This window comes from Molossus molossus, unplaced genomic scaffold (assembly GCF_014108415.1).
Source record: "Molossus molossus isolate mMolMol1 unplaced genomic scaffold, mMolMol1.p scaffold_m16_p_2, whole genome shotgun sequence".
Taxonomy (NCBI): Eukaryota; Metazoa; Chordata; class Mammalia; order Chiroptera; family Molossidae; genus Molossus; species Molossus molossus.
In genome coordinates, this window is record NW_023425355.1 from 117461821 (window position 1) to 117487230 (window position 25410).

A 25410-nucleotide genomic window follows, 5' to 3' on the forward strand; every position below is an offset into this window, starting at 1 on the left:
TTGTGTTGTATCCCAGCTCTACCACCTAGCTGTAAGAAGTTGAACAATTTACTCAGTTTCCAGTTTTCTTATCTATATATTTATCATAGTTCTTCCCTCTTAGGTCTTTTTCATAGATTCATTGAGCAGTATTTATTAAATACTTACTTTTTTGTATCATTATTTAACTTTTCATTTAGTATGGCTTTGCTTCCCAGCTAGAAAGTAAGCTTCCTGTATGCAGAGCAATATGTCATGTACTTCTTAAAATCCTTTAATAACAATTTCTTTAAATGAATTGTACTATTTCACGGTCCTAGAATCTAAGATGATTATTCTAAACCTATAGAGAATCTAAGATGATTATTCTAAACTCGAATATTTACACTTGCCACACTGTTTTTTGTTTGTTTTGTTTGTTTGTTTGTTTGTTCCTACTTCCTGACAAATCATCTTGAAACTCTTTGGGGATTTCTGTATACTAATCCCCATCCTTTTCCATTTTCCTCAACAAAGCAGGATCAGTCTTTACCCCTATCTTTCCTGGGGTGGGCTAACCCTGCATATTTCTTTCTCCAGGTAACCAGAAGTATTATAAAGCAAAATCTAAATGATTAAAACCACTAGAAACTGAACAGAAGTTCTGTGACTGTTCAGTTTGCATACTGTCCTACTAACAAATTCTTAAAGTTACAAAATCTTTGCCATTTCTACCTTAAGTTATTCAGCATGCTCAATCATTCATATATATGATGGACTTTCTAAGACTCTAATACCAACAATAGGACAGTTTTGAGTTTAGGTGGCATGCAGAAAAGTGAATGAGATTTGGGGGCACAATGACCTTGGTTTGAATCCCAACACTGCCATTTAATTTCATCCTCACCTCACTAGCTTGATATGTAGATTTCATGAGGTGGCATCTATGAAGACTCAATTAAGTGGAAACTATTATGATTTCTAACATTAGTCACAGCACACTCACTCACTTTAATCACAATCAGAAAAATAAGTTTCATTTACAAAGTTCACATTTCAGACTGGGAAACCCAGAAGGAGGAACACACACTGCCTGTAAAAGAATGTTGCTTGCTGCTAATGTTAAATAATTATTTTACATGTAGGGCTTTCTGATTACAGCACTGGGCTTCTCTGAAATTTGAAAAACAGCCCCATTTTATTCCAGTCTTTAGAGACCTTCATGAGAATTTTCCATCCTGGGTCACAGGAAGCCTAAAATCAGCCATTACAACAGGCACTGCTCATGGGTCACAGCAGCTCAACGGCAGTGCGATTTGGGTCTGTGGAGTAACAAGAATTTCCTAACAGGCCATTCTGGTGAAAACACTGTCTATTTCTCAGGACTTACTTCCTCTAAATGCAGAGTATTGAAACAGGGGGCAAGGAGGTGATAAAAATGAATTGTGTCTCCTTAAAAACCAAAAACCATAGTGCATGAGCTTCATTTAGCAAATGTTCACTGTGTACCTATGGTATATCAGACATTGTACTTTACAGGTGGCTCATCAATAAAACTTTCAAACAAATGGAGTTTTACCACTGTGGTTTCTTCAGTTGAAAAGATTATTTGGGAATTCTTGTAATCATTGTCTACTGTTAGTTGTAGTCTGCTAATCCTATATTAGTAAACTGAGTGTTATATTGCTCTTAAAAAAAAATAATTTCCCTTAGGATCAATGTGAATCTAGTATGACTTGGAAAACTGAGGTAGAGTTCAAGAAAACTCTCCTTGTTATTGATAGTTTAAACCACTTTCCTTCCTCAAAATACTCTGTGATTACCAAATTAGGTATTAACTCCTGAGCTATACATTCAAGGTAAGAGTTTACCAGCAAAGCTCCAGCTTCACATCAGCCTTATCTCAGGTATCTTCCCTTTATAATCCCTACATTCCCATCAGAGTAGATTGCTTGCTGCTCTCCTCTAGAAATTATCTCTACTTAATAGGTAATATTTTTTAAAGCTAGTTAATATTAGAAACATACATTTTATTAAGAGAAAAACCAGAGGAAAGTAGTTGCTAATGAGTTAGTAGAATAGGCCCCAGCAGGGTATCAATCCCTAATTTTGGAAGAGCTATTCCAGTGTGATCAGGAATGGCAAAAATGTCCAAAGGGGAGCCAGAAGTCATGCTTACTCAGGGCTTTCAAGAATATGATTTCCTCACCATTTCCTGTGCTTTTGCCTATGCCATGTTTTCCAGGTAGAATGTCTTTTTTCTCATTTATATCTCTTAGAGGCTTATTTCATCCTTATATGCCCATATCTAATACCACCTTCTCCAAGAAGCTTTTCTTCATCCTCTGCCCACCTGATAATTTTCCCTTCCTTTGATTCCCTGTAGCTCCTTATTTGTAACATTTTGTGGGATCCACTTATTTGAGTAAAATGTGTAGGTTTTAAGTTCTGTGTTTTTCATCCTTGTATAATAATATCAGTAAGAAATTTGCATGGCATTTTTTTTTTTTTTTTTTTGGTACGTGCCCCTAGTGGGAACAGAACCTGGGACTCTCTGGTCCGCAGGCGGATGCTCCAACCGCTGAGCCAAGCCATCCAGGGCTTTGTATAACATTTTATAGGTTACAAAAGTTCTTTTTACATAATCTTTATTATTTTTTGTTTGTTTGTTTTAGCATAGCACATTCAGGGACTCTTGAAATCGCTCAATTGAAAGTGAAAGGAACCCTGGGCAATTGGGAAGCTCTGAACTCCTCAGTTCCTCAGACCCACACCTCTTATTCACATTTATTATAATGTGACTCACTGCCCATTGATTTCATCTGCTTGGGATGCTATCCATAAGAGAGATATTCTCTGACTTTGAAAAATATGGCACTATAAGATTAATTCCCAAATTGCACCTCAGCCTAATAAAGCTCTGTTTATATACAGATTTATACATATTATATTATGTATGCCTGTATGTGTGCATGTAAATGGGCTTTATTGCTATTACTGAGGTATAGGTTGATTGGTTGTGTGTGTGTGTGTGTGTGTGTGTGTGTTTTAATGTCTGTTTCAGGTTCAATGGTTATCCCAGGGAGCTCCATCAACAAATAATATATAAATAAACTACAGAATCAAGCATGGCTTGGCTCACAAATATTCTACAGAGGTTGAAATCCTCACAAACCATTGGTTTGCTTTTCTTAAGAAAGGGCATCTAGCTTGATGGCCTTTAAAATTTTGAGGAACTCAAACTTTGTAAACGTTTGCTCTTACCGTACAAGAACCCCTGAGGAAGGAGAGCAGATTTCGACAGACTGGCAACAGGATCAGCATGCAGTTGAAATTCAGGCAGGCCGCAGGGGCCCTGGCCAAGGCCAGCGCTGACTAGAAGAGGCAGAAGAAAGAGTAGGGTGATGCCTGTAAGCACAAAACACCTCACCCAATTCCCCAGGGTTCCCAGCATGAGTTCCACACACCAGAGACATCAAATTACCTAGAAAAGAAGGTCCTTCTGAGCCAAGGATTTACCTTTAGGGCCTGCTAGGAACCTTTGTTTTCAAGGTGGTAAGGTGGCCCTTACCACCTCCCACCCAAATATTTTTTAATTTAAATTTTCAAACATAGAGAATTTTAAACCATTTCATATTGAATACTGTTTACCCACCTCCAGGATTCCATCTTTTCCATCTCCTGGATTCTATCTTTTACTTTTTACTACTCTTGCTTTATCACAGATTTATCCACCTATTCATCGATCTACCCATCCCTCTATCTATCCATCAATACATCTTACTTTTGATGCACTTCAAAGTTAATTGCAGACATCAGTTCACTACCCTCTAAATACTTAAGAATGTATATTATTAACTAGACTTCAGTATGAAAACTGGGGTTTTTAAAGAAGGTTCCCTTAGCACTTAGACTGACCCCAACAGTAACTTAAGTTGGTATGATATAATGCTTTGGCATTATAATTGCTCTTTGAAATACCTAAAGAAGTTGCATATTTTGGAGGGGAAAAGCAAAGAGAACTCATCCTTCTCAGCATCAACCTGAATAAGTTAACAATAACCATAATAATGTGGTATAATGATATAATTATTTTATATGTGATTTATAATACATATTATAATTAGTATTATTATTAAGCAATGAAGCCATGGTTTCAACATGATGTATCAAATAATATCCTCTGAGGGAAGCTATAATTGAAATTATTTTAATCTATGATGAAAAAGAGACCTGGCAGTTCAACGAATCTGAGAATGCTAATGGACACAAGGAATGTTGGGGAGCTTCACTCTGCTGGCCTAATCAAGTAATGTAACTTTTGGGAAAACCCCCAAAGGCTCCATATGTAAGGGAATTCATATTTCCTGAAAATCATTTCATAACATGCCACTAGGAGCAGGACTCTCCATGTACAAAAGTGGTAGGAATCAGATGATTTAGAGAATATGAAAGATCCCACTTGTCCGAACTGTGTCATGCCTGGATATTTCTCTCCAACCTGCTTTTTCATTCCTGAGCCAGAATTAGATTTCTCCTTTAAGCTCAACACTTGTCCAGTGGTTTTTGGGAGGGGAAAGATGCTGCTGGGATGCCTGCCACACTTTTATTTGTCCCACACTAGACCTAGTCCAGGCAATTGCACTGGAGGAAGTGAGGCTGATGGTGTTATTTGAGTTGGTCAGAATATTTACTGAAAATGTTAAAAGGAAAATGAACAAGATTGTTTGACTTAAAATGTGAGCCAGTCAATATTGTATGAGATGGAACTTATACTTACCCCAAGAAGTTTTCGAGTGTAAAAGAACTTAAGTGGAATATCATAAACCCGGTAGTACCAGACAAAGAGGAAGACATTCAGCCCCAGCCAAACCAGCTGCACAAACAGAAACAGTTGAGTGAAGTTTTCACATTTCAACAGGTGGATTTCACACAAGATTGGTATCAGACCATGGTTAGGACTTCCCCAAGTCAAGTCTTTCACACAGGTGGTTACAAAGCTGGGTGTAACCCATCTTAGACTCCGTTCTTTCCTAGGGCAGTGACACTGTACTTCTCCGAATTAACTTTCCACCCTGTGTTGTTCCACATGATTGTTTTACTACTGGGCTGGTATGCCAAGTTATCAGTCTATCTCCCCTCCTTTTTTTCTCCTCTTCTTTTCTGCTTAACCTTAGATAGTACATGACTCTTCTTAAAAAGAGAAGGAAAAGAGCCCTGGCCAGTTTGGCTCAGCAGTTAGAGAGTCAGCCACAGACAGGATTGTGAGTTCTATTCCCAGTCGAGGGCATGTACCTGGGATGCAGGTTTAATCTCCAGTCCAGGTCAGGGTAGTGCAGGAGGCAACCAATCGATGTGTTTCTCTCATATCAATGTTTCTTTCTCCCTCTCTCTCTTTCCCCCTCCCTCCCTTCCACTCTATCTAAAAGTTCATGGAAAAATATTCTCAGGTGAGGATTAACCAAAGAAAAAGAAAAAGAGAAGAAAAAGAAATATGTTGCTATGTTGTTCCCCACACCAGTAAGACTCTGTGTTCTGCTCTCACAGGTGCTGATCACCTCCCTCCACCACACAACATCCCACCCCAGCTAGTGGATGTTTCATAAGCTAAAATGTCAAGTATTTAATTCAGCGATTTTCAACCCATGTGCCGCAGCACACTTGTGTGCCGCAAGAGACACACTGGAGTGCTGTAAGAATTTTTAAACCATGCAATACCTGTTTAGTCAGGAGCACTGATCTCTTTTCCCTTAGATTATCAAATTAAAAAAAAATAAAAATGCACAGCAGCCAACACAATAATAATCATCTGGTGTGAATGAATCAAAATTATACCTATATTTTTTGTCAGATAGGCAAAAAATATATCATTTCTAGTGCACTGCAGAATTTTAGTAATTAGTTTATGTGTGCCATGAGATAAAAAAAAAAAAAAGTTGAAAATCACTACTTTAATTCTATTTGCTAAGTCTTGTTTAAATCTTGAAGGAGTGTTATTGAGCATGAATACGGAGGTGAGGCACATGGGATTTTTTTTTAAAGAGACTCTTCTAGGTTGTGACTGCTTATTTCATCAAGCAGGAACACTGCCCAGTCCTCTACCTTTAGCTCCATAGTGATCTTTTCTTAACTGTGCTTTGAAGCTATTGAATGCCCATAGATGCTTGAGAACAACACTCTCTCTTTAAAAAGAAGGTGTTAAAACAACTTCTCCATTTCCTAACCTTGTCTTTCTTACTATTGCTTTTCAAGCTGTGCCTTCACTTTCAAGTATGTGAGTATATAATTTAGAAGGAGGTCATTTCCTGGGGAAAATTGTGGTAGGATCTAAAAGTATAATTTGAACTTGTTTTCTGTAGAGCAGTAACCTGTTTATAAAATGGTGATAACTCAAGTTAACAGCTCTGAGTCCTTAAAAGAATTCTATATGCATTAGAATGTTGGTTTGGCATTAAAGTTTATTTTTCTTTATTGATTTTTAGAGAGAGGGAGAGAAAGATAGAAACATCGATGAGAGAGAACATCAATTGGCTGCCTTCTGCATGCTCCCTACTGGGGATTGAGCCCACAACCTGGGCCTGTGCCCTCGCTGGGAATCGAACCAGCGACCTCTTGGTGCATGGGTTGATGCTCAACCACTGAGCCACACTGTCTGGGCTGGTTTGGCATATTTTTAAATGACAAAATATTGTTTCAGTTATATTTGTACCACAAATTTCTCTCTACCTAGAAAACTCAGACTCAATATTTATTTCATGATAAATTATTTCAAAAGTTCAATTTATTAGTTCTTTTTAACATCTATATAATATTTTTATAGGATATTTGGAAAGGCTAGATAAAAATCACATTTCGGACAATCCTCAGAAAAGGGGGTGGTGGGGGAAAGATAAACCACAGAACTTATATGCATGTATGCATGAACAATGGACATGGACAACAAAGCTGGAGACAAGGCAGGGAGGGAGGGGGAGGAGGAATCAGTGGGGGAAAAAGGAGAAACATCTGTAACAAAAATAAATTAATTAAGTTTAAAAAATCACATTTCTATCTTCCCAATTGTCTGTGATTGCTTTGCTGAGCCCACCAACATAAAATAATAGTTGATCTTTGCTATGTTAAAAACTAAAGAAATTAACATGTCTATTTTAAAATTAACCATATCTTTACTTACAAAAATTAATTCTCAAGATAGGTTAAATTGATTTATATATAAAATAATATGTAGTATATAATATATACACTGTATATATGAGTCTAGATACCTAATTTCAATTTCCTTTCCTTAAATTTTTATAAACCTTATAAATAACTCAATTCACCTCAGAGATAAGAAGGCACATTTTTAAAAAATGAGAATGTCAATCATTTTTGGTGTAATTATTGAAATAAAGATCAGTTTTCCACACATGAGCCAGTCTTATACTGTTATTTGGAAAATGATATAAAATTTCAATTGCCCATTTTTAAAGTGGTATAAACACACCAAAAGTAGAAATTTGCCTTTGGAATCAACATTAATAAACAACTCAGACTCAGTGATCATTAGCATGAAATGTCCTCTATTCCCTCTGTGAAATGCTGGATAATTCAGTACTCCTAAAAATTCAAGAAATAAACTAGGTGAAGTGAGCCCATAGTTACATTCTTTCCAAAAGTAAGTTTGGAAGAATGGACTCAGTTGGTTCACAAATGGATGCATGTTCACACAGTAAATTAGTTTCAACACAATATATCAAAGAAATAAAACCAATAAACAAAAAGCTTTGCTCTATTTTAGTTCCTAACAGAACCCAGACAAGTCAGAGAATTCATAATGTATCTCTCATTGGTACTTACTATGACAAAGATGGAGAGCCCCTCATTCACAAACCAGTTCCCCATGGTGGCAGAGGTTCAATGCTTCGTGTCTGTCTTGCTTCTCTGCTGTGCTTCTTCCTCCCATGAGGAAATGAAAATAGCGCCTTGGGGCAAGCTGTTTCCTTTTCTACAATCAGAAATTAGCTAATCATTGGTCAACTGAAAAGCTTGTTTTCATAAAAAAAAAAAAAAATTCAATCTTTAAACCACAAAAATAAAACCTACAGAAAAGAGGTCTATAATGATCCAGTCGCAACTAAACATAGTAGGATATGAATGAAACTAATTTCTGCAACTAAGAGACAAATAAGTGTAATTCATGGAATGTATTTTACACAGTGAATTAACTTTGTGACTGATCAGTTATCAAATATAAATTTTTTTCTTTATTGATTTTTAGAGAGAGAGGAAGGGAGAGAGAGAGAGAGATAGAAACATCAATGACAGAGAACATCAATTGGCCGCCTCCTGCATGCCCTCCACTGGGGATCGGGCCCACAACCTGTGTACCTGACCAGGAATCAAACCAGTGACCTCTTGGTGCATGGGTCAATGCTCAACCACTGAGCCACACTGGCCAGGCACAACTAGCAGGTTTTTTAAAGTTACCTAACTTAACCATGCCTTCATGCTGGGTAAAAAAAAAAAAAAAACATTAAATAAGTGTGATATATTTTGACAGGCTGGAGCAGCATTTTCAGTCTCGTTGAGAAAAATAATAACAATAGTGATTGTTGATATTTAAAAAAATGCTTACATTGTGCCATTTTCTAAGATAAATATGTGTGTATACATACACGCACACACACACATATACACATATGTTAACTCAGTATGTGCAATTCATTTAATTGTAATAATTCAAGCTGTATAATGTATGTTCTATTATTATGATTACATTTACAGATGAGGAACCTGAGACCCAGAGCAGTTAGGTTACTTGTCAAGGGTCATGCAGTTAAGAAACAGTGGAGCTAGAATTAGAAACACAAACAATTTGGCTCTACTTTTAACCATGTTACCAGACAAAAAAACCTGTGACAACCCCATCCAAAATTACTTCAAATACAAGTATAGGAAATAAAAATATAAAAAATATACTAAAATGTTAGGATCATAATAGTATCTCCAATGGCATCCTCTAGGCCAGGTATGTAAACAGGGTCGGAACAAAAGTAGGTCACATGTGGTAGATGCCTAAAGCCAGATTTAGCATTTTTTTCTGACTACTACAGAACCTTCAGGACACAAAAGGAACAGGATGGCAGGATGGCAGGATGGCAGGATGGCAACCCCACTATGAGATTAAACTTGACTAATTGCACAAGGGTGGTTATACAACAACTATACTTACTAGAGAGGTAAAAGAAGAAATTGGAGGAACAAAAGGGAATGAGAAAAGTAAAAAGAGAAGGAGAGGTATGAAATATTTTGATTGGTGTCTACGAACAACTGGAGATAGCCTCCAGAATTATGACAGTTAATAAAGTAATATTATTTTGCTTTTTTTAGTATTTAAAGAAAGATACTAAAATGTGACCTCCATTGTTCTTGGATAATATATAACCCACATAAAGGACGATTGGCTTCATGCTTCCATTACACACAGATTAATTCAAAGAAATACAGACAAGCAAAACCTGTGCTAGTTATTTGCATCTGCTCTGAGATCTATTCCCCACCCTTTCCTTGCTCCTCTCTGTTTCAGAGAGAATTGTATTTGTCAGGTTCTTAGCCTCTGGTTTCTGATATGTTTCGCTCAGCTGGAGAATGAACAGCAGGAAAGAAGCCAGAGTGTTTCTTCCACTGGCTTTCTGCTTCAAGTGGCATCACTGAGGCTCCAGCTTCCACCAGTCAGCCTTTCCCTCTGTAGTATAAGCTCCTGCTGGCCATTGCCACTGTAGTTCTAGTTCCTTTGAAATGATACTGGCTTCTGGGAATGAGTAAGGGTTGTTACCACTTCCTGTAGTTGTTAATATTTATGTTGCCTCTACACCCAAGTTGGGATTCTCCACTTTCTCATCATCCATGTAACAAATTCATGGTATGCAATTCCCTGTGTTGAAATATGATAGCTTCTGTTTTCTGACTGCACTTTGCCTGAAACAAAAAGTAATTCAGATATATACTCATTTTTCATCTAATTAAAGAAGTGGAGCATATATGCCTAATGAGAAATAAAACACCTAAAAAGTCTGCTCTCCCTGTCTAGGGCACTCTCAAATTCTTTCACAGGGATGACTACTGCTCCACTGAGCTCTTTGAAACTTATTAAAGTCTTCTTCTCTCTACTTCTCCCCTCTTTTCTCTTTCCCGACTACTGGTCAATCTTCTCTTATCCAATCTAGATCTTAAAGTCTCTCCCACATATTTTTTTTCATCTATTTCCTGAGACCTGTGCTTTGCTGGAAAAGCAATGGGAAGCGGACCATGAATACTCATATACTAGCATATACTAGGAAATAATGTTCTTAGTTTCACATAAACCTATCACTGGAACATTTTCCAATTTCCTTCCTTCCATAATTTGAGAAGGAAATTAAAACAAACAAACAAAAAAACATAGTATTTTCCCTGGGTAATCAACCATCCTCTCCTATTGCTTTTCCCCCCTCCTTTATAAAAGTAATCACAGGGCTATGAGTAGAGATTTCTTGAGAGCCGTAAGAACCCCAATCAGTTTCACAGCTGGAGGAAGAGCGATAAGTTGCAATGAAGAGCAAAATATTTATTTTATGGAAAGTGCTTTCCTGTTTGAGAACACTGTTCTAGTAAATTGTAATGTGCACCACTCTTAGAAAGACAGGCAGAGTGTTTGATAAAAGAGCAACTGGGCCTGGCCGGTGTGACTCAGTGATTGAGTGTCGACCCATGCACCAAGAGGTCACTGGTTCGATTCCCTGTCAGGGCACATGCCCAGGTTGTGGGCCAAATCCCCAGTGGGGGGCAGGTGGGAGGTGGTCATTCGATGTTCTCTCTCATCGATGTTTCTGTCTCTCTCCCCTCTCCCTTCTTCTCTCTCTTAATAAAGAAAAAAATATTTTTTTAAAAAAAGAGCAACTAGTATTGGTTGACTGGTATTGACAGGACATGGAGAGTGAAGAAAATTGAACTTCTATGCATTAGCTAACAATTTATCTTCCTAGCCACTGTGGCTTCCATTCTCTTCAAAGTGGTTAGTATCAAGTGATACTGTAGTGAATGTAAGGAAGTACTCACCCCTATCAGGTGGCAGTAAGGATCAAAACCCTCCAGCTTGTGATTAAAATCCTAAACATGTCTGGCTGAGATAAAAAGGGAGAAGCAAAGCCAAGTCTCCAGGAAATTCCCTGACTTTGCACCTTGAGTATAACTCCTTCTTGAGTTCTCAAATTTTAAAAATTAGGCTCCTAATTTATTCTAAGAAGGATGCATGAAATTGCTGAAGAAAGAGAGGTATGTTACTATACCAAGATTCCCAATGAGTCTTGTTCCCAGTGATGAGGAAAAATGGATTTCTGTATCTTTAATCTCTACTGTACATGCTGTTTTTTCCAGAATTGCCATGCTACTACTCTGTAAGCTTCTATGAGTTATGTGGTCCCACTTTCCTTGCCTAAGGGTGACCAGTGAAAAAACTTTATCCAACTGGACACAGTGATTGCCCCAAGGGTGGGCATTTGCCTCCCACCCCAAAAAGCCAATTAGAGTTATTTGCATGAGGAATTAGTTGTTAAGGATGTTGGAGGAGAGATTGTGAAGACTTTCTTTTTCAGTGAAGTGTGCCTGCTGCCGCCATAGATCAACTCTACTACTTTGTGCTAAGAAACTGCATAAGAATTACATCAACACAAATAAAATCCCATCAGTAGCCAGTTAAAGGTGAAGAGATTTATTTATTTTTTTAATTCTTTTTTTTTATCCTCACCCGAGGACATTTTTCGATATTTTGTTCAAATAGAGTGGGAGGGAGAGAGAGAGAAACATCGACGTGAAAGGTACACACTGAGTGGCTGCCACCCGCACGACCCAACCAGGGCCGGGGACAAACTGCAACCGAGGTACATACCCCTAGCGGGAACCGAACCTGGGTCTCTCCGGACCACAGGCCGACACTCTAACTGCTGAGCCAAACTGGCCAGGGCAGGTGAAGAGATTTAGAGACAAATATGATAATGTTTAAATTCTCATGTTTGATCTGCCTGAGATACTTGGACATTTCAGTTATTCTCACAGATTGGGTTTCTTGGGAAGTAGACGCTGAGATGGAGATTAGTGTTCAGGAGATTTATTAGAGGGTACCTTCACAGATAAACACCCATGGAAAGCAACAAAAGATAAGAAAGCAGAAGGAGAAGTGGAATTATTATATGGTCACAATAAAGCCTCAGCAATACCGTGCGGAGACCTGAAGCTGGGATGACTCTGAAAGATCTTAGGCAAGATGACTCTCTTCACTGAGACAATCCCTTATAGATACTGACAGCAGAGGAGTAAGTCCTTCATTTTTGAAGTTCAACCTGGTCACCACACTATAGTACCTAATTTAGTTACATAAGTCATAAATTCCCACCCTTATCAATTCCCGCTTAAAAAAAATAAATGTTGGCTTTCTACAACTTATACCTAGAAGGGTTCCTACTAAAGCATGTTGTAATGAAACTCACTTTTATTCCATAACCACGATCTCCTAGGTTAGTGAAAGTTGAACAAGTCTGCTAGAATGGAGTCCAGATGTTCTATCTCCTGTTTGAAGGAGAAAATAAAGTAAAAAGAAGAAACATTCAGAAAGGAAAAGGCAATTTACTGAAGTAAGTAACTATAGGCATTAAGAACATGGTTTTAACTGGTATTTCATTTAATAAAAAGTGAAAAGATCTCTGTGATGAAGATCTAAAATTTAACTCTTTATGTTAAATGATTTGCATACATTAATTAAGCAGAATAAGGAAGAAAATGAGCAAAGCTTACATATTTTCTCTCACTAATCATTGATTTGAATTTAAAATGTTCTATGCCTCCTATGTAAATTGGCTATTTTCTTGAAAAAAAATCTATTTTTACAGACTGATCTTGGTCTTAACAACAGCAAACATTTGTAAAGCAGTTTATATACATCCCAAGTGCCTAATGTGCTCTACCCAATTTGCAGCACTCCCTTAAGCAGTTTTCAGTGGTGTTTCCATACAAATAGCCTGTTTTGGCTCATGCTGAAATATTTCCTAAAATCTCTCAAAGGTTCACAAACCCCAAACAAGCAGCATCTTGTACCTCTTACCTCTTACCATCTTGTACTCTGTACCTCTTGCTAAGCAGCCCCAACCCGGGCACTAGCACAAGCCAGCCTCAGTTCACAGCTTGGTCTCTCTCAAGAAACTCCAAGCCCAGCACAAGTGGAAACCACCTGCAGATTGCTCTGTAGCTCATACCATATGGCCCCAGGTGGGGCACAGACAGTGGCTGATCTTGGCCTGAAACTTCCAGGAGGTTCCAGAGCCAGCATACATAGTGGACAGCTTCAGACCACACTGGAACACCACCCAACCATCTCCATGAGCAACACACTCAAGGAATGGATTCAATGGGCACCAGGGCCCCTCTGAAGTACATTCTGCTCTGTGGGGTGGACCCCTACACAGCAGCTCCTCTGCTATAGTTGCAACTGGTCCTTGCAGCTGATCATCTTGGCATTTAATCCTTTCCATTGACATGCCAACAGCAATCAAGACTCAACTACAACAGGAGTGTACACACAGCCCACACAGGTGAACACCTAAAGTGCCCCATTTAGGTGACCGGGGAGCTATGCCACTGGGCCCCACAGGACACCTACTAGATAAGGCCACTCCACTAAGACTGGAAGACATAGCAGCTCTACCTAATACATAGAAACAAACACAAGAAGGCACCCAAAATGATAAGACAAAGAAACATGTTCCAAATGAAAGAATAGGACAAAACTTTAGAAAAAAAAACTAAACAAAATGGGGACAATCTACCAGATGCAGAGTTCAAAACACTGGTTATAAGGATACTCAATGAACTTAGGGAAGAATCAATCAACTCAGTGAGAAGTTCAACAAAGAGATAAAAAAAAAAAAGGAGATATAAAACATAAAAAGGACCAGTCAGAAATGAAGAATACAATAACTGAAATGAAGAATATAATAGAAAGAATCAACAGATTAGATGAAGCAGAGTATCAAATCAGCAATGTGGGAGATAAGGTAGCAGAAAACACACAATCATAACAGCAAAATGAAAAAAAAAAAAAGTGAAGTTAGATTGAAGGGCCTCTGGGACAACATCAAATGTACCAATATTTGTATCATGAGAGTGCTGGAAGGAGAAGAGAGAGAGCAAGGAATTGAAAACATATTTGAAAAAATGACAGAGAACTTCCCTAACCTGGTGAAGGAAACAAACATACAAGTTTAGGAAGCACAGAGAGTCCTAGAAAAACATGAACCCAAAGAGGCCCACACTAAGAAACATCACAATTAAAATGCTAATGGTTAAAGATGAAGAGAGAATCTTAAAAGCAGCAAGAGAAAAGCAGTTAGTTACCTATAAGGAAGTTCCCATAAGACTGTCAGCTGATATGCAGGTCAGAATGGATTGGCACCAAGTATTCAAAGCAATAAAAGCAAGGACCTACAACCAAGATTACTCTACCCAGCGAAGCTATCATTTAGAATTGAAGGACAGATAAAGAGCTTCACAAACATGAAAAAGCTAAAGGAGTTCACCACCACCAAACCAGAATTACAAAAAAATGTTAAAGGGTCTTCTTTAAGAAAAAGATGGAAAAAAGAGATAAAAATATAAGTGATAAAATGGCAGTAAATAATTATCTACTTTACATATAAATGGATTAAATGCTCCAATCAAAAGACATATGGTAGCTGAATGGATAACAAAACAAGACCCTTACATATGCTGTATACAAGAGACTCACTTCAGATTGAAAGACACACAGACTGAATGTAAAAGGAGGGAAGAACATATATTTCATGAAAATTGAAATAAACAAACAAAAGAAGCTTGGATAGCAATACTTAAACCAGACAAAATAGACTTTAAAACAAAGCCTACAGAAAAAGACAAAGAAGAACCCAGCAATTCCATTTCATATTTATCCAAAGAAACCCAAAACACTAAATCAAAGGACATGTACATTCATTATGTTCATAGAAGCATTATTTATAATAGCCAAGATATGGAAGCAACCTACATGTCCATAAATAGATGAATGGTTTAAGGAAGAAGTTGTGCATATATACAATGAAATATGACTCAGCCCCCCCCCCCCCACACACACACACACAAAATAGAAAAAAATTTGCCATCTACAAAAGCATGGATGGACCTAGAGGGCATTGTGCTGAGCAAAATAAGTTAGACAGAGAAAGAAAAATGCCAGATGATTTCACTTATATGTGGAGTCTAAAAATCAAAATGAACAAACAGAACAGAAATAGACTGATAGATACAGAGAACATTTTGACAGCTGCCAGAGGGGAGGAGGGTTGGCGGGGCTGGGTAGAAAAGGTGAAGGGATTAAGAAGCGCAGATTGGCAGTTACAAAATGGTCATGGAGATGCAAAAATTATAGCATAGGTGTTTTATCCATTTAGTTTATTCTTGTGTATAGCATAAGTTGGTGGTCTAGTTTAATTTTTTTTGCAGGTACCTGTCCAATTTTCCTAACACCATTTATTGAAGAGACTGTCTTTTCTCCATTGTATGCTCTTGCCTTCTTTGTCAAATATTAACCGACCATAAAAGTATCGATTGATTTCTGGGCTCTCTGTTCTGTTTCATTGCTCTATATGCCTGTTCTTGTGTCAATAATAGCCTGTTTTGATTACAATGGCTTTGTAGTATAATTTGATATCTGGTATTATGATCCTTCCAACTTTTTCTTCTTTCTCAAGATGTAAATTGCAAAACCATAAAACTCTGGATGAAAACAGGCAGCAAAATCTCAGACATCTCATGCAGCAATACTTTTGCTGATGTATCTTCTAGGGCAAGGGAAACAAATGAAACAAAACAAAACAAAACAAAACAAATGGTACTACTTCAAACCAAAAACCTTCTGCACAGCGAAAGAAACTATCAACAAAATGAAAAGGGGACCCACTGTATGGGAGAACATGTTTGCCAATAATACATCTAATAAGGGGTTAGTCTCCAAAATATACAAAGAACTTATACAACCCAACACCAGGAAGACAAACAATCCAATTAAAAAATGGGCAAAGGACCTGAATAAACACTTCTCCAAGGAGGACATACAGATGGCTAATAGATATGTGAAAAAATCCTCAATGTCACTAATCATCAGAGAGATGCAAATTAAAACAACAATGAGGTATTGCCTCCCATCTATCAGAATGGCTACCATTCATAAATCAACAAACAAATGCTGGCAAGAATGAAGAGAAAAGGGAACCTTGGTGCACTGTTGGTGGAAATGCAGACTGGAACAGCCACTATGGAAAACAGCATGGAGTTTCCTCAAAAAATTAAAAATGGAACTGCCTTTTGACCCAGTGATCCCATTTCTGGCAATATATTCTGAGAATCTTGAAACACCTATCAGAAAGAATATGTGCACCCCTATGTTCATAGCAGCATTATTTACAATAGCCAATATCTGGAAACAGCCCAAGTGCCCATCAGTAGATGAGTGGATAAAAAAGCTGAGACATATATATATGATGGCATATTATGCAGCTGTAAAAAAGAAGGACCTCTTACCCTGTGCAAAGGCATCGATGGACCTGGAGATAATTATGCTAAGTGAAATATGCAAGCTAGGGAAAGACAAATACCATATGATCTCACTTATATATGGAATCTAATGAACAAAATGAACTGATGAATAAAATAGAACCAGAGGCATGGATACATGGAACACTGACAGATCTCAGAGGGGAGGGAGTTGGGGGGTGACTGGATAAAAAGAAGGTGAAGAAATAAACCAAATAAAATATGTATATAGTCCATGGACACAGACAACAGTGTGGTGAAGGCTAGGGAAGGGTGAGGGCAAGGGCAGGGTGAAGGTGGGTAAAGGGGAAAATGGGGGATATCTTCAATAGTGTCAACAATTTAAAATGTTTAAAGTATAGCACAGTGAATATAGTCAATAATATTGTGATGACTATGTATGGTGCCAGATGGGTACTAGATTTATCAGGGTGATCATTTTGAAAATTATACAAGTGTCTAATCACTAGGTTGCAAACCCAAAACTAATATAATATTATATATCAACTGTAATTAAAAAATAAAAAATAAGTTATTAAGCAAAAAAAGAAATTTGTTTTCTATGTAATCTATTTAAAAATGAACCTATGTAATAAAAAAAAATGTCACTGTCATGAAAGACAAAGAAAAGCTGAAGGATTTTATAGATAGATAGATAGATAGATAGATAGATAGATAGATAGATAGATGATAGATAGACAGACAGACATAGACATAGACATAGACATAGACATAGATATGAATTACCTCACATGGTTAAAAGGATTTTGCAAATGTGATTAAGTCAAATATTTTGAAATGGTGAGGTTATCATGGATTATTCCTGGTAAGGCCAATGTAGTCATAAGGGTCCTTATTAGAGGGAGGCAAGATGCTTAGAGGACTAGAAAGAGGGTGTGAAGAATAAAACAGAGATTAGAGAGAAGGTTCCATGCTGCTGATTTTGAAGATGAAGAAAGAGGCCAGGAGCCAAGGAATGCAGCTCTAGAATCTGTAAAAGGCAAGAAAATGGGTTCTCTTCTAGAGCCTAATGAAGAAATGTAGACCTGCTGACACCTTAATCTAAGCCCAGTCAAACTAATTCCGGACCTTTGGTATTCAGAACTGTAAGAAAATAAATTTGTGCTGTTTTAAACCAGTTGGTTTGTGGTAACACGTTATAGCAGCAATAGGAAACATACACCATTTTACAGATGAGAAATAAGAGCTCTAGGAAGATAAAGTAACTTGTCCAGTCCCAGAGGCTACTTCATGCCAGAGCTGAGATTTGAATCTGGGCAGTATTTTGTATCATTGCTTATTTGAGACACCAGAACCATTTTTAAAGCTAGGGCTTCATTGTAAATAATAAAATCATTTCATGAGCATCAGCTACTGTCCCAAGGCCCCTGGATGGGATTTGAACTCTGCTAACTTGCTCTTGGTTTGCAACACATAATATAACTCTTCTCCACAACAATGATCCAAAGAACCCTTGATTTCTAGTCTGTTTATGACAGCCTAGATTTTGTTGACAGTTTCCTACTGTGACTATATGCCTGCAGAACCGGCTCAGCCCAAGAAGCCTGAAGAAATTTGTTAAGCAACAAATGTTAGATCCCTACAAGTTTCTACATATTTTGCCTGTACCTGCAGGAAGAAAGCTCTGTCTCTGGGTCTCCTCCATCACTTTTCCTTGTCCCAGGATCTATCTGAATGCTCACAGTCACACCTGGGGCAGTTAGCAAAGTCTCATCCTTGTGAAGATGTTAATCAATAACTTAAGCGTTAGCCAGGTGAGAGATTCAAGTGTCAGCTCTTCCAGGAATGCCAGCATTGTAATAGAATTCTCTCTAAGAGGAAAGGCATATTCATTTCACATGACCCTGAAGTCTAGCTCCCTTGATACTTTCAGCAAATAATTTTGGTCTAACAAAACTAATAAGGTCTGATTGCTTGCTAGTGAGAAAATGAAGATGTTTTATGTAATTGCATGTATCTCATGCAAAGTATCTGTTAACATACATAACCATAGTACAATGGTCGAAATTAGGAAATATAACATGGACACCACATTATTGCCTAATTTACAGTTCATATATAGTTTATCAACTATCCCAATAATATACTTTTTGCGATTTTTTTGGAGCTCTGCTCCAGGGCCCCATCTAAGATCATGCATGGAATTCAGTTGTCATCTGTCTCTGGTTTCCTTTACTCTGGGCCAGTTTCTCAGCCTTTATTTTCTTTTATGACTATGGTAAGTTTGAAGAACATACACTGGTTATTTTGTAGGCTGTCCCTCATTTGAGGTATGTTCATGACTAGATTCGGGTTATGCCATTTTTGGCAGAAATATATTGGAAGTCATTATGTCCTTCTCAGTACATCATATTGGGAGGCACATGATATCGGTTTGTCACATAACTGGTGATGTCCTTGCTCCTAGGATATGCACACAGAAGTGTTTAAGAATAAATGAAAACAACTTATTCTCAAATGATTAAAAAATAATATGGAGGGAATGATAATGTAAATGTGACCAAATGTTAATAGTTGATAAATGTGGGTAAATAGCACATTGGATTTCTTTGTACTATCCTGGTAACTCTTCTACATGCTTAAAATTATTTTAAAATAAAAAAATTCTATAAGTTACTTCAAATATAAAATTTGTTTATTGCATATGCTCATTTAATAGTTTATAAAAAGCCTTTTTCTCATACAACATTTTTTTCTAGTTTTATGAACTTATTACTACAATGTTTTTTTTGTCTGTTTGTTTGTTTTTTAATCCTCACCTGAGGACATTTTTTTCATTTTTTGTTCAGATAGAGTGGGAGGGAGAGAGAGGGAGAGAGAGAGAGAGATAGAAACATCGACGTGAAAGGGACACTTCGAGTGGCTGCCACCCGCACAACCAACCAGGGCCGGGGACAAACTGCAACCAAGGTAACGTGCCCTTAGTGGGAACCGAACCCGGGTCTCTCTGGACCGCAGGCCGACGCTCTAACCGCTGAGCCAAACTGGTCAGGACAATAATGTTTTGTTTTAGCCATGTAGCATATATTCTCTTAATGTCTCAGTAAATTTGATATATAGTTGATGGGATTTTGTTATTTTATAACATTCTTTGGCTAATCATCTGTCCAGCATCTTATTAACCTAAACACTGTGACCATTGTTTGGAAATCTGTCTTATGGAAAGAATAAAAACATTTTGTTTCACAGCTTTAAAAAATCTGATATACTAGAAGCTGTTTTCATTTTGTACATATTGCTGTTGGAATTGGGGGATGGATTAGTTTTGGGGAGATTCTGCCCTTTTGTTAGGGAAGACACTTTGATATACTTTTTGGTAATTTAAAGTCACTACCTGCTCTAGAGGTTAGAGGTTAAGTTGAAGAAAAGCTAAACTGCTGAGTGCAATAAAATGAAATTATACTGTCCTTGGGTAGAGAGATTTACAGTGTTACCTGATTTGAGGTTTGCACTGGAGATTGTGGAAGAGAATGTCATGATGTATAGAAGTGGTTCTCACAGAGATGAGTAATAGGTTCCAGAATGAAACAGAATGTCTGGCTCAAGAGAGGACATGGTCAATAAGGGACTTCCTTGTTTATGGTGATGATTTTAGAGAACAGGGATACACAATAATGATTTCTGGTTTTTCCTTTCCTATATTGTAATTATTTGTGTTATTTGTATATCTTCACTAAAGTTGATTAATCAGTGCAACACAGCATCAATCTTCAATTAATGGTCATCTTGGGGAATAAGGCAGAAGCTGGCCATGGGGCTGAGGCAGCAAGGAGAGGTAATAATGTAATAATCAGAAGTGACCCAAAGGAACAGCAGGAGACAACCAGGGGGATATCAGCAGTCTGAAAATCCCTGAGAATATTTGGGAAAATATATAGTACTTCTAGGCAGTCTCTGGGGCTTGCATTGTAGTGATTTGGATAATAAAGAAAAGAAAACTGCAGAACGCTGAAGAATTTGATTATATATAGGAAAGCAGAATTCAGTTGTTATATATGGATCAATATAATAAATGATTTTAAAAAATGTTGCAATGGTTTATTCAAGTCCAAAAAAGAAGGTTGGTGTGCCTATTTTTTACTGCAATAATCATTAGGTGAATAATGATTTAGCAAGGAAAAGTCATCCAATGCAGATGAGGTGGTTCAAGAATGAAAATTTTCCTATGTGTATACTTCCAAACTTTGCTAATTTAAGGATGATGTGCAAAAATATTTACTTTAACATAGTGAGATTATTGATTTTTGTCATTTGTGAAGTTTACTGAACTGCTTTCTTGAGACTGAGATCTAAGTAATTGAAGTCTAAGAAACTCAACCAACAAGAGTTCAAATTATTCATAAGGCTTTGTTTTCTCACTGAACTTGAAACTACAGCTAAAAATGTGAATATTGCTGTCAGTTCAAGGAAGTGAAGATATTGAGATACAATTCAAACTTTTATATAATTCAGAGACCACATTAATTTCATTTACTAAACTTCCCTGGGATCAAAGGATTAACAATTTTGAATAAAGGCAAACATTTTGGTGGAACTGAAACCAAATTTTCAAAAAGGTTCGATGACTATGAATGACATATAAAATGTCTTTATTTTTCTTTGATATTTAAATATCTATATCCATACACAGATAATTGCATTATTAGCTTCGTCAATGTGATTCCGTTTTAAAAGTACTGGTTTTGCTTAAAAATGAAACATGCCCATCAAGACTGCAAGTGTCCCTATTACTATAGATGCCAAAACTCTCATAAAATATCTATCAATATGGTCCAATGATGAGCAATGTTTGGGTCTCAGGTGACTATATAATTGCTGTCACTAATAAAATCACTGACATCAAAGAGGTACCATGAGTAACGAAAGCCAAGAGTCAAAATGAGGTACTCTCTGGCTGCATTCACTCCACAATACCCCAGGATAATATTTTAGCCTGTGAAATACCAGCATTGTTTTAGACTATTCCAAAGATTTTCTCAGACTCCTTCTCCTCTGCTGCCTCCAGATATATGTGTATATTATATATATATATATATATATATATATATATATTATATATATAAGTGAGATATATATATATATATATATATATATATATATATATATATATATCTCAAGTACTAGGTCTCCAAAACTTTCTCAACTTCCCAAATGTTCTTACAACTAACCTTAAAAAATTCTTCCAGATGGAAGGGAGATAAAGCATTACTGGGAAAGTTTTTTACTTCATTGAACTAACAATAGTAATAAAGTCTGAATTATGTCAGCAAAAATGATAGTGTTGTAGATTGAATTTCTCTGCTCCAAAATTCATATGTTGAAGCTCCAACCTCCAATGTAACTGCATTTGAAATAAAGGCATTAAGGAACTAATTAAGTTTAAGTAAGATCATAAGGATGGGGCCATAACCTATAGGACTGGTGTCCTTATAAGAAGAGGAAGAGTCAGCAGAGAGCTCTCTTTCTTTGCACATGCACTGAGAAGAGGCCATATGAAAACACAGTGAGAAGGCAGCCATCTATAAGACAGGAAGAGGGGCTTCACCAGAAATCAACCCTGATGACACCTTGATATTAGAATTCTAGTCTCCAGAACTGTGAAAAAAATAAATTTCAGTTGTTTAAGCCACCCAGTCTGTGTTGTTTGGTTATGGCAGCCTGAGAAAGTTAATACGAGTAAACTAAAGATATCAAGGGGCCTTTCCATCCCAGAATCATAAAAAAACCTGAGAGAAACTGTCAAGTTAAACTATATAAGAACTCTGGAAGATAATGAAAGGTTTACAGCAACTAAGTGAATGCGTAAATAAGAGAAAGGTTACTAAAACACAGTAGGAGAGCTTTGTGGCATTTTTACTTAACCTTGTCTCATCCTTCTCTCCAGTGTGGCAGTAGTGATCTGGAAGACAGAAGCCTGCATTCCCACTTGTAGGTACCTGGTTCTAAAAGGACCAGAGCAGACTTTATTCCCAAGGATCAGTATGTGTCTATTTTGACCTGTGTGGGGGTTCTGTGAAGGACTAACAAAAGTAGTTCACTTTGTTCCCCTTAAATTAGAGTTCCCTGACAGTGGAGATGTGGCTATGCAAAGGTCCTTCATCAAAAACATTGAAAGGAGCCCTGACTGATATTGCTCAGCAGTTAGAGCATCGGCCCACAGACCAAAGAGTTCCGGGTTTGATTCCGGCCAAGGGCACATACCTCGGTTGCAGTTCTTCCCCGGCCCCAGTTGGCAACCAATCGATGTGTATCTCTCACATCGATGTTTCTCTCTCTCTCTCTCCCACCCTCCTGCTCTATCTGAAGATAATTGGGAAAATATCCTCAGAGGAGTATTAAAACAAACAACAACAACAACAAATTATTAAAAGGAAAGCCACTCCCACATGAGGTAAAAAATAAATAAATAAATAACAGTTGGGGCAAACAATAGACACTTTGACAGCCTGGAAGGAAAAGCTGGGGAATAAGGGTTTTGACAAGTTGCCCTGTAGACTGGGAAAACTAGAAGAGCAGACACATGTCTGGGGGAGGATACATGCTGAGAAAAGACCTAAGAAAACCATAAGCTTTCATGGCTGGCTGATCTTTAGGCTCCGAATAAGGAGCAAGTAGGAAGTAAAGGTTAAGATAGAATTGCAAATGAGCTTGCTAAAGGTTGAAGGACTGCCTAAAACAAAGTCAGTATTCAAGGATCTGGACAGTATATTTTTCTTTCTTTCTTTTAAATTTGGCTTCAGGTGTTTAAGGAAATATCTGTCAGTTGACCAGCTCACAACTGAGCAAAAGGAACAGAGACCTCATATACCACTCATGGTAAAGAATACAGTCTTTATAGAGCAGTTTAGAAAACACACTAAACAAAAATCTCTGACCCACACTATCAACAACTAATCTCTGAGTGGGGAAGAATCTAAGTTTACAAAATCCAGTTTTCAACAAAAAATTACAAGGCATGCAAAGAAACAAAAAAGTATGGCCCAGATAGATGGATAAAGTAAATGTGTATATATATATATATATATATATATATATATATATATATATATTTACATATATATAGTTACGTGTATATAGTTACGTGTATATAGTTACGTGTATATAGTTACGTGTATATAGTTACGTATATATAGTTACGTGTATATATATACATATTTACATATATAACAACTATGCAACTATATATAGTTCACTCTTGAACAAAGTGGGGGTTTGGGGCACTAACTTCCCATGCAGTAGAAAAATCTGCGTATAAAATTTTTGTTGTTTGTTTTTAAATCCTCACTAAAAGACATGCTTACAGAGAGAAAGAGAGAGAGAGAGAAACATATCAATGTGAGTGTGCATGATTAGTTGCCTTCCATATGTGCCCCGACTGGACATGGAACCCACAACCCATGTGTGTGCCCTGTCTGGGAGTCAAACTGGCAACCTTTTGGTGCACAGGATGAGACATTCAACCAACTGGGCCACTCTGGTCGGCGCATATAATTTTTGATTCCCCAAAATCTTAACTACTAAGAGCCTACTGCTTGACCAGAAGCCTTACTGATAACAGTTACCGATAACATAAACAGTTGATTAACATATATTTTGTATGTTATGTGTATTTTACACTGTATTCTCACAATAAACGAGACTGGAGAAAAGAAAATGTTATTAAGTCATAAGGAAGAGAAAATACATTTAGTACTGGATTGTATTTATCAACACCATAACCTTACATTGTCTGTTTTAGACTAAATAGTTCATTTGCAAGTTTTTCCAAATTGTTGATTAAAAATATCTGCATGTAAGTGGACCCACATAGGTCAAACTGGGTACAAACTTCCAGCTATAAGATGAATGAATAAGTTCTGGGAATCTAATATACAGTGCGGTGATTATAGTTAACAATACTGTATTATATACTTGAAAGTTGCTAAGAGAGTAGATCTTAAATTTTTCTCACCACAAAAAAGAAATGTTAATTATGTGATGTGATAGAGGTATTAACTAACCTTAATGTAGTAATCATTTTACAATACATACATATGCATATCAAATCACCATATATATAAATTATATCTCTGTAAAGCTGGGAGGGGAAAGATAAAGTTATACCAGGAAATGATAGGCCCTTAATCCTACATGACTCACATCCTTACAAGAAAAGGATCTGAAGATAATAAGAAAATTATGTGATGAGAGAAGCAGAAATTGAAGTGTGGTAGCTATACGCCAAAGAATGTCAAAAATTGCTGGCAACTACCAAAACCTAAGGAAAGAGCAAGGAAGGATTCTCCCCGATATGTTGCAGAGGGAGCATGGCCCTGCTGACAACTTAATTTAGGAATTCTAGATTCCAGAACCACGAGATAATACAGTTTTGTTGTTTTAAGCCACTCAGTTTGTGGTATTTTGTTATGTCAGTCCTAGGAAATAATACATGCCCCTTGTAGAGAAAACAACATGTTCAATGACCTGGAGACAAGAGAAAGAAGGGCTCAGTCAGAGAACTGCAAATAGTTCAGTGTTTTTGAAATTTAGTGAAAGAGGGGGGCAATGCCAAGAAGTGAGGCTTGTTAAATAAACAATCTGGGACTGGATTATTCAGGAGTTTGTAATTAATCCTAAAGATAAATAAAAGATTCATTGAAAGGTTTAAGAAGGGGTATGAGATGATCAGATTTGTGTCTTAGAAGAGTAATATGACTTCAGTAGGAAATGGGTTGGAAGAGAGATTATAGAAAGCAGTAATAGGAGGTTACAGAATTTGTCTAGGTAAGTATATAAATTGGCTATTGTGGCATAAGAAAATTCTCTAAACAACAT

General features: G+C 37.1%; 1 protein-coding gene across 1 annotated transcript in view; it reads right to left on the bottom strand.

Annotated features, from left to right (window-relative positions):
* The window catches only part of LOC118635805 (cytochrome b-245 heavy chain), a 41315-nt gene extending 28810 nt beyond the window's left edge, over positions 1 to 12505 (bottom strand). Inside the window, exons 1-4 of the mRNA XM_036270737.1 lie at positions 12465 to 12505; positions 7798 to 7945; positions 4739 to 4834; positions 3223 to 3333 (exon numbers count right to left, since the gene is read on the bottom strand). Coding sequence (XP_036126630.1) covers positions 3223 to 3333; positions 4739 to 4834; positions 7798 to 7842 — 252 coding nt within the window. The 5' untranslated portion in view covers positions 7843 to 7945; positions 12465 to 12505. The remainder of the gene's footprint in view (positions 1 to 3222; positions 3334 to 4738; positions 4835 to 7797; positions 7946 to 12464) is intronic.
* Between the last annotated feature and the right edge of the window lie 12905 nt (positions 12506 to 25410).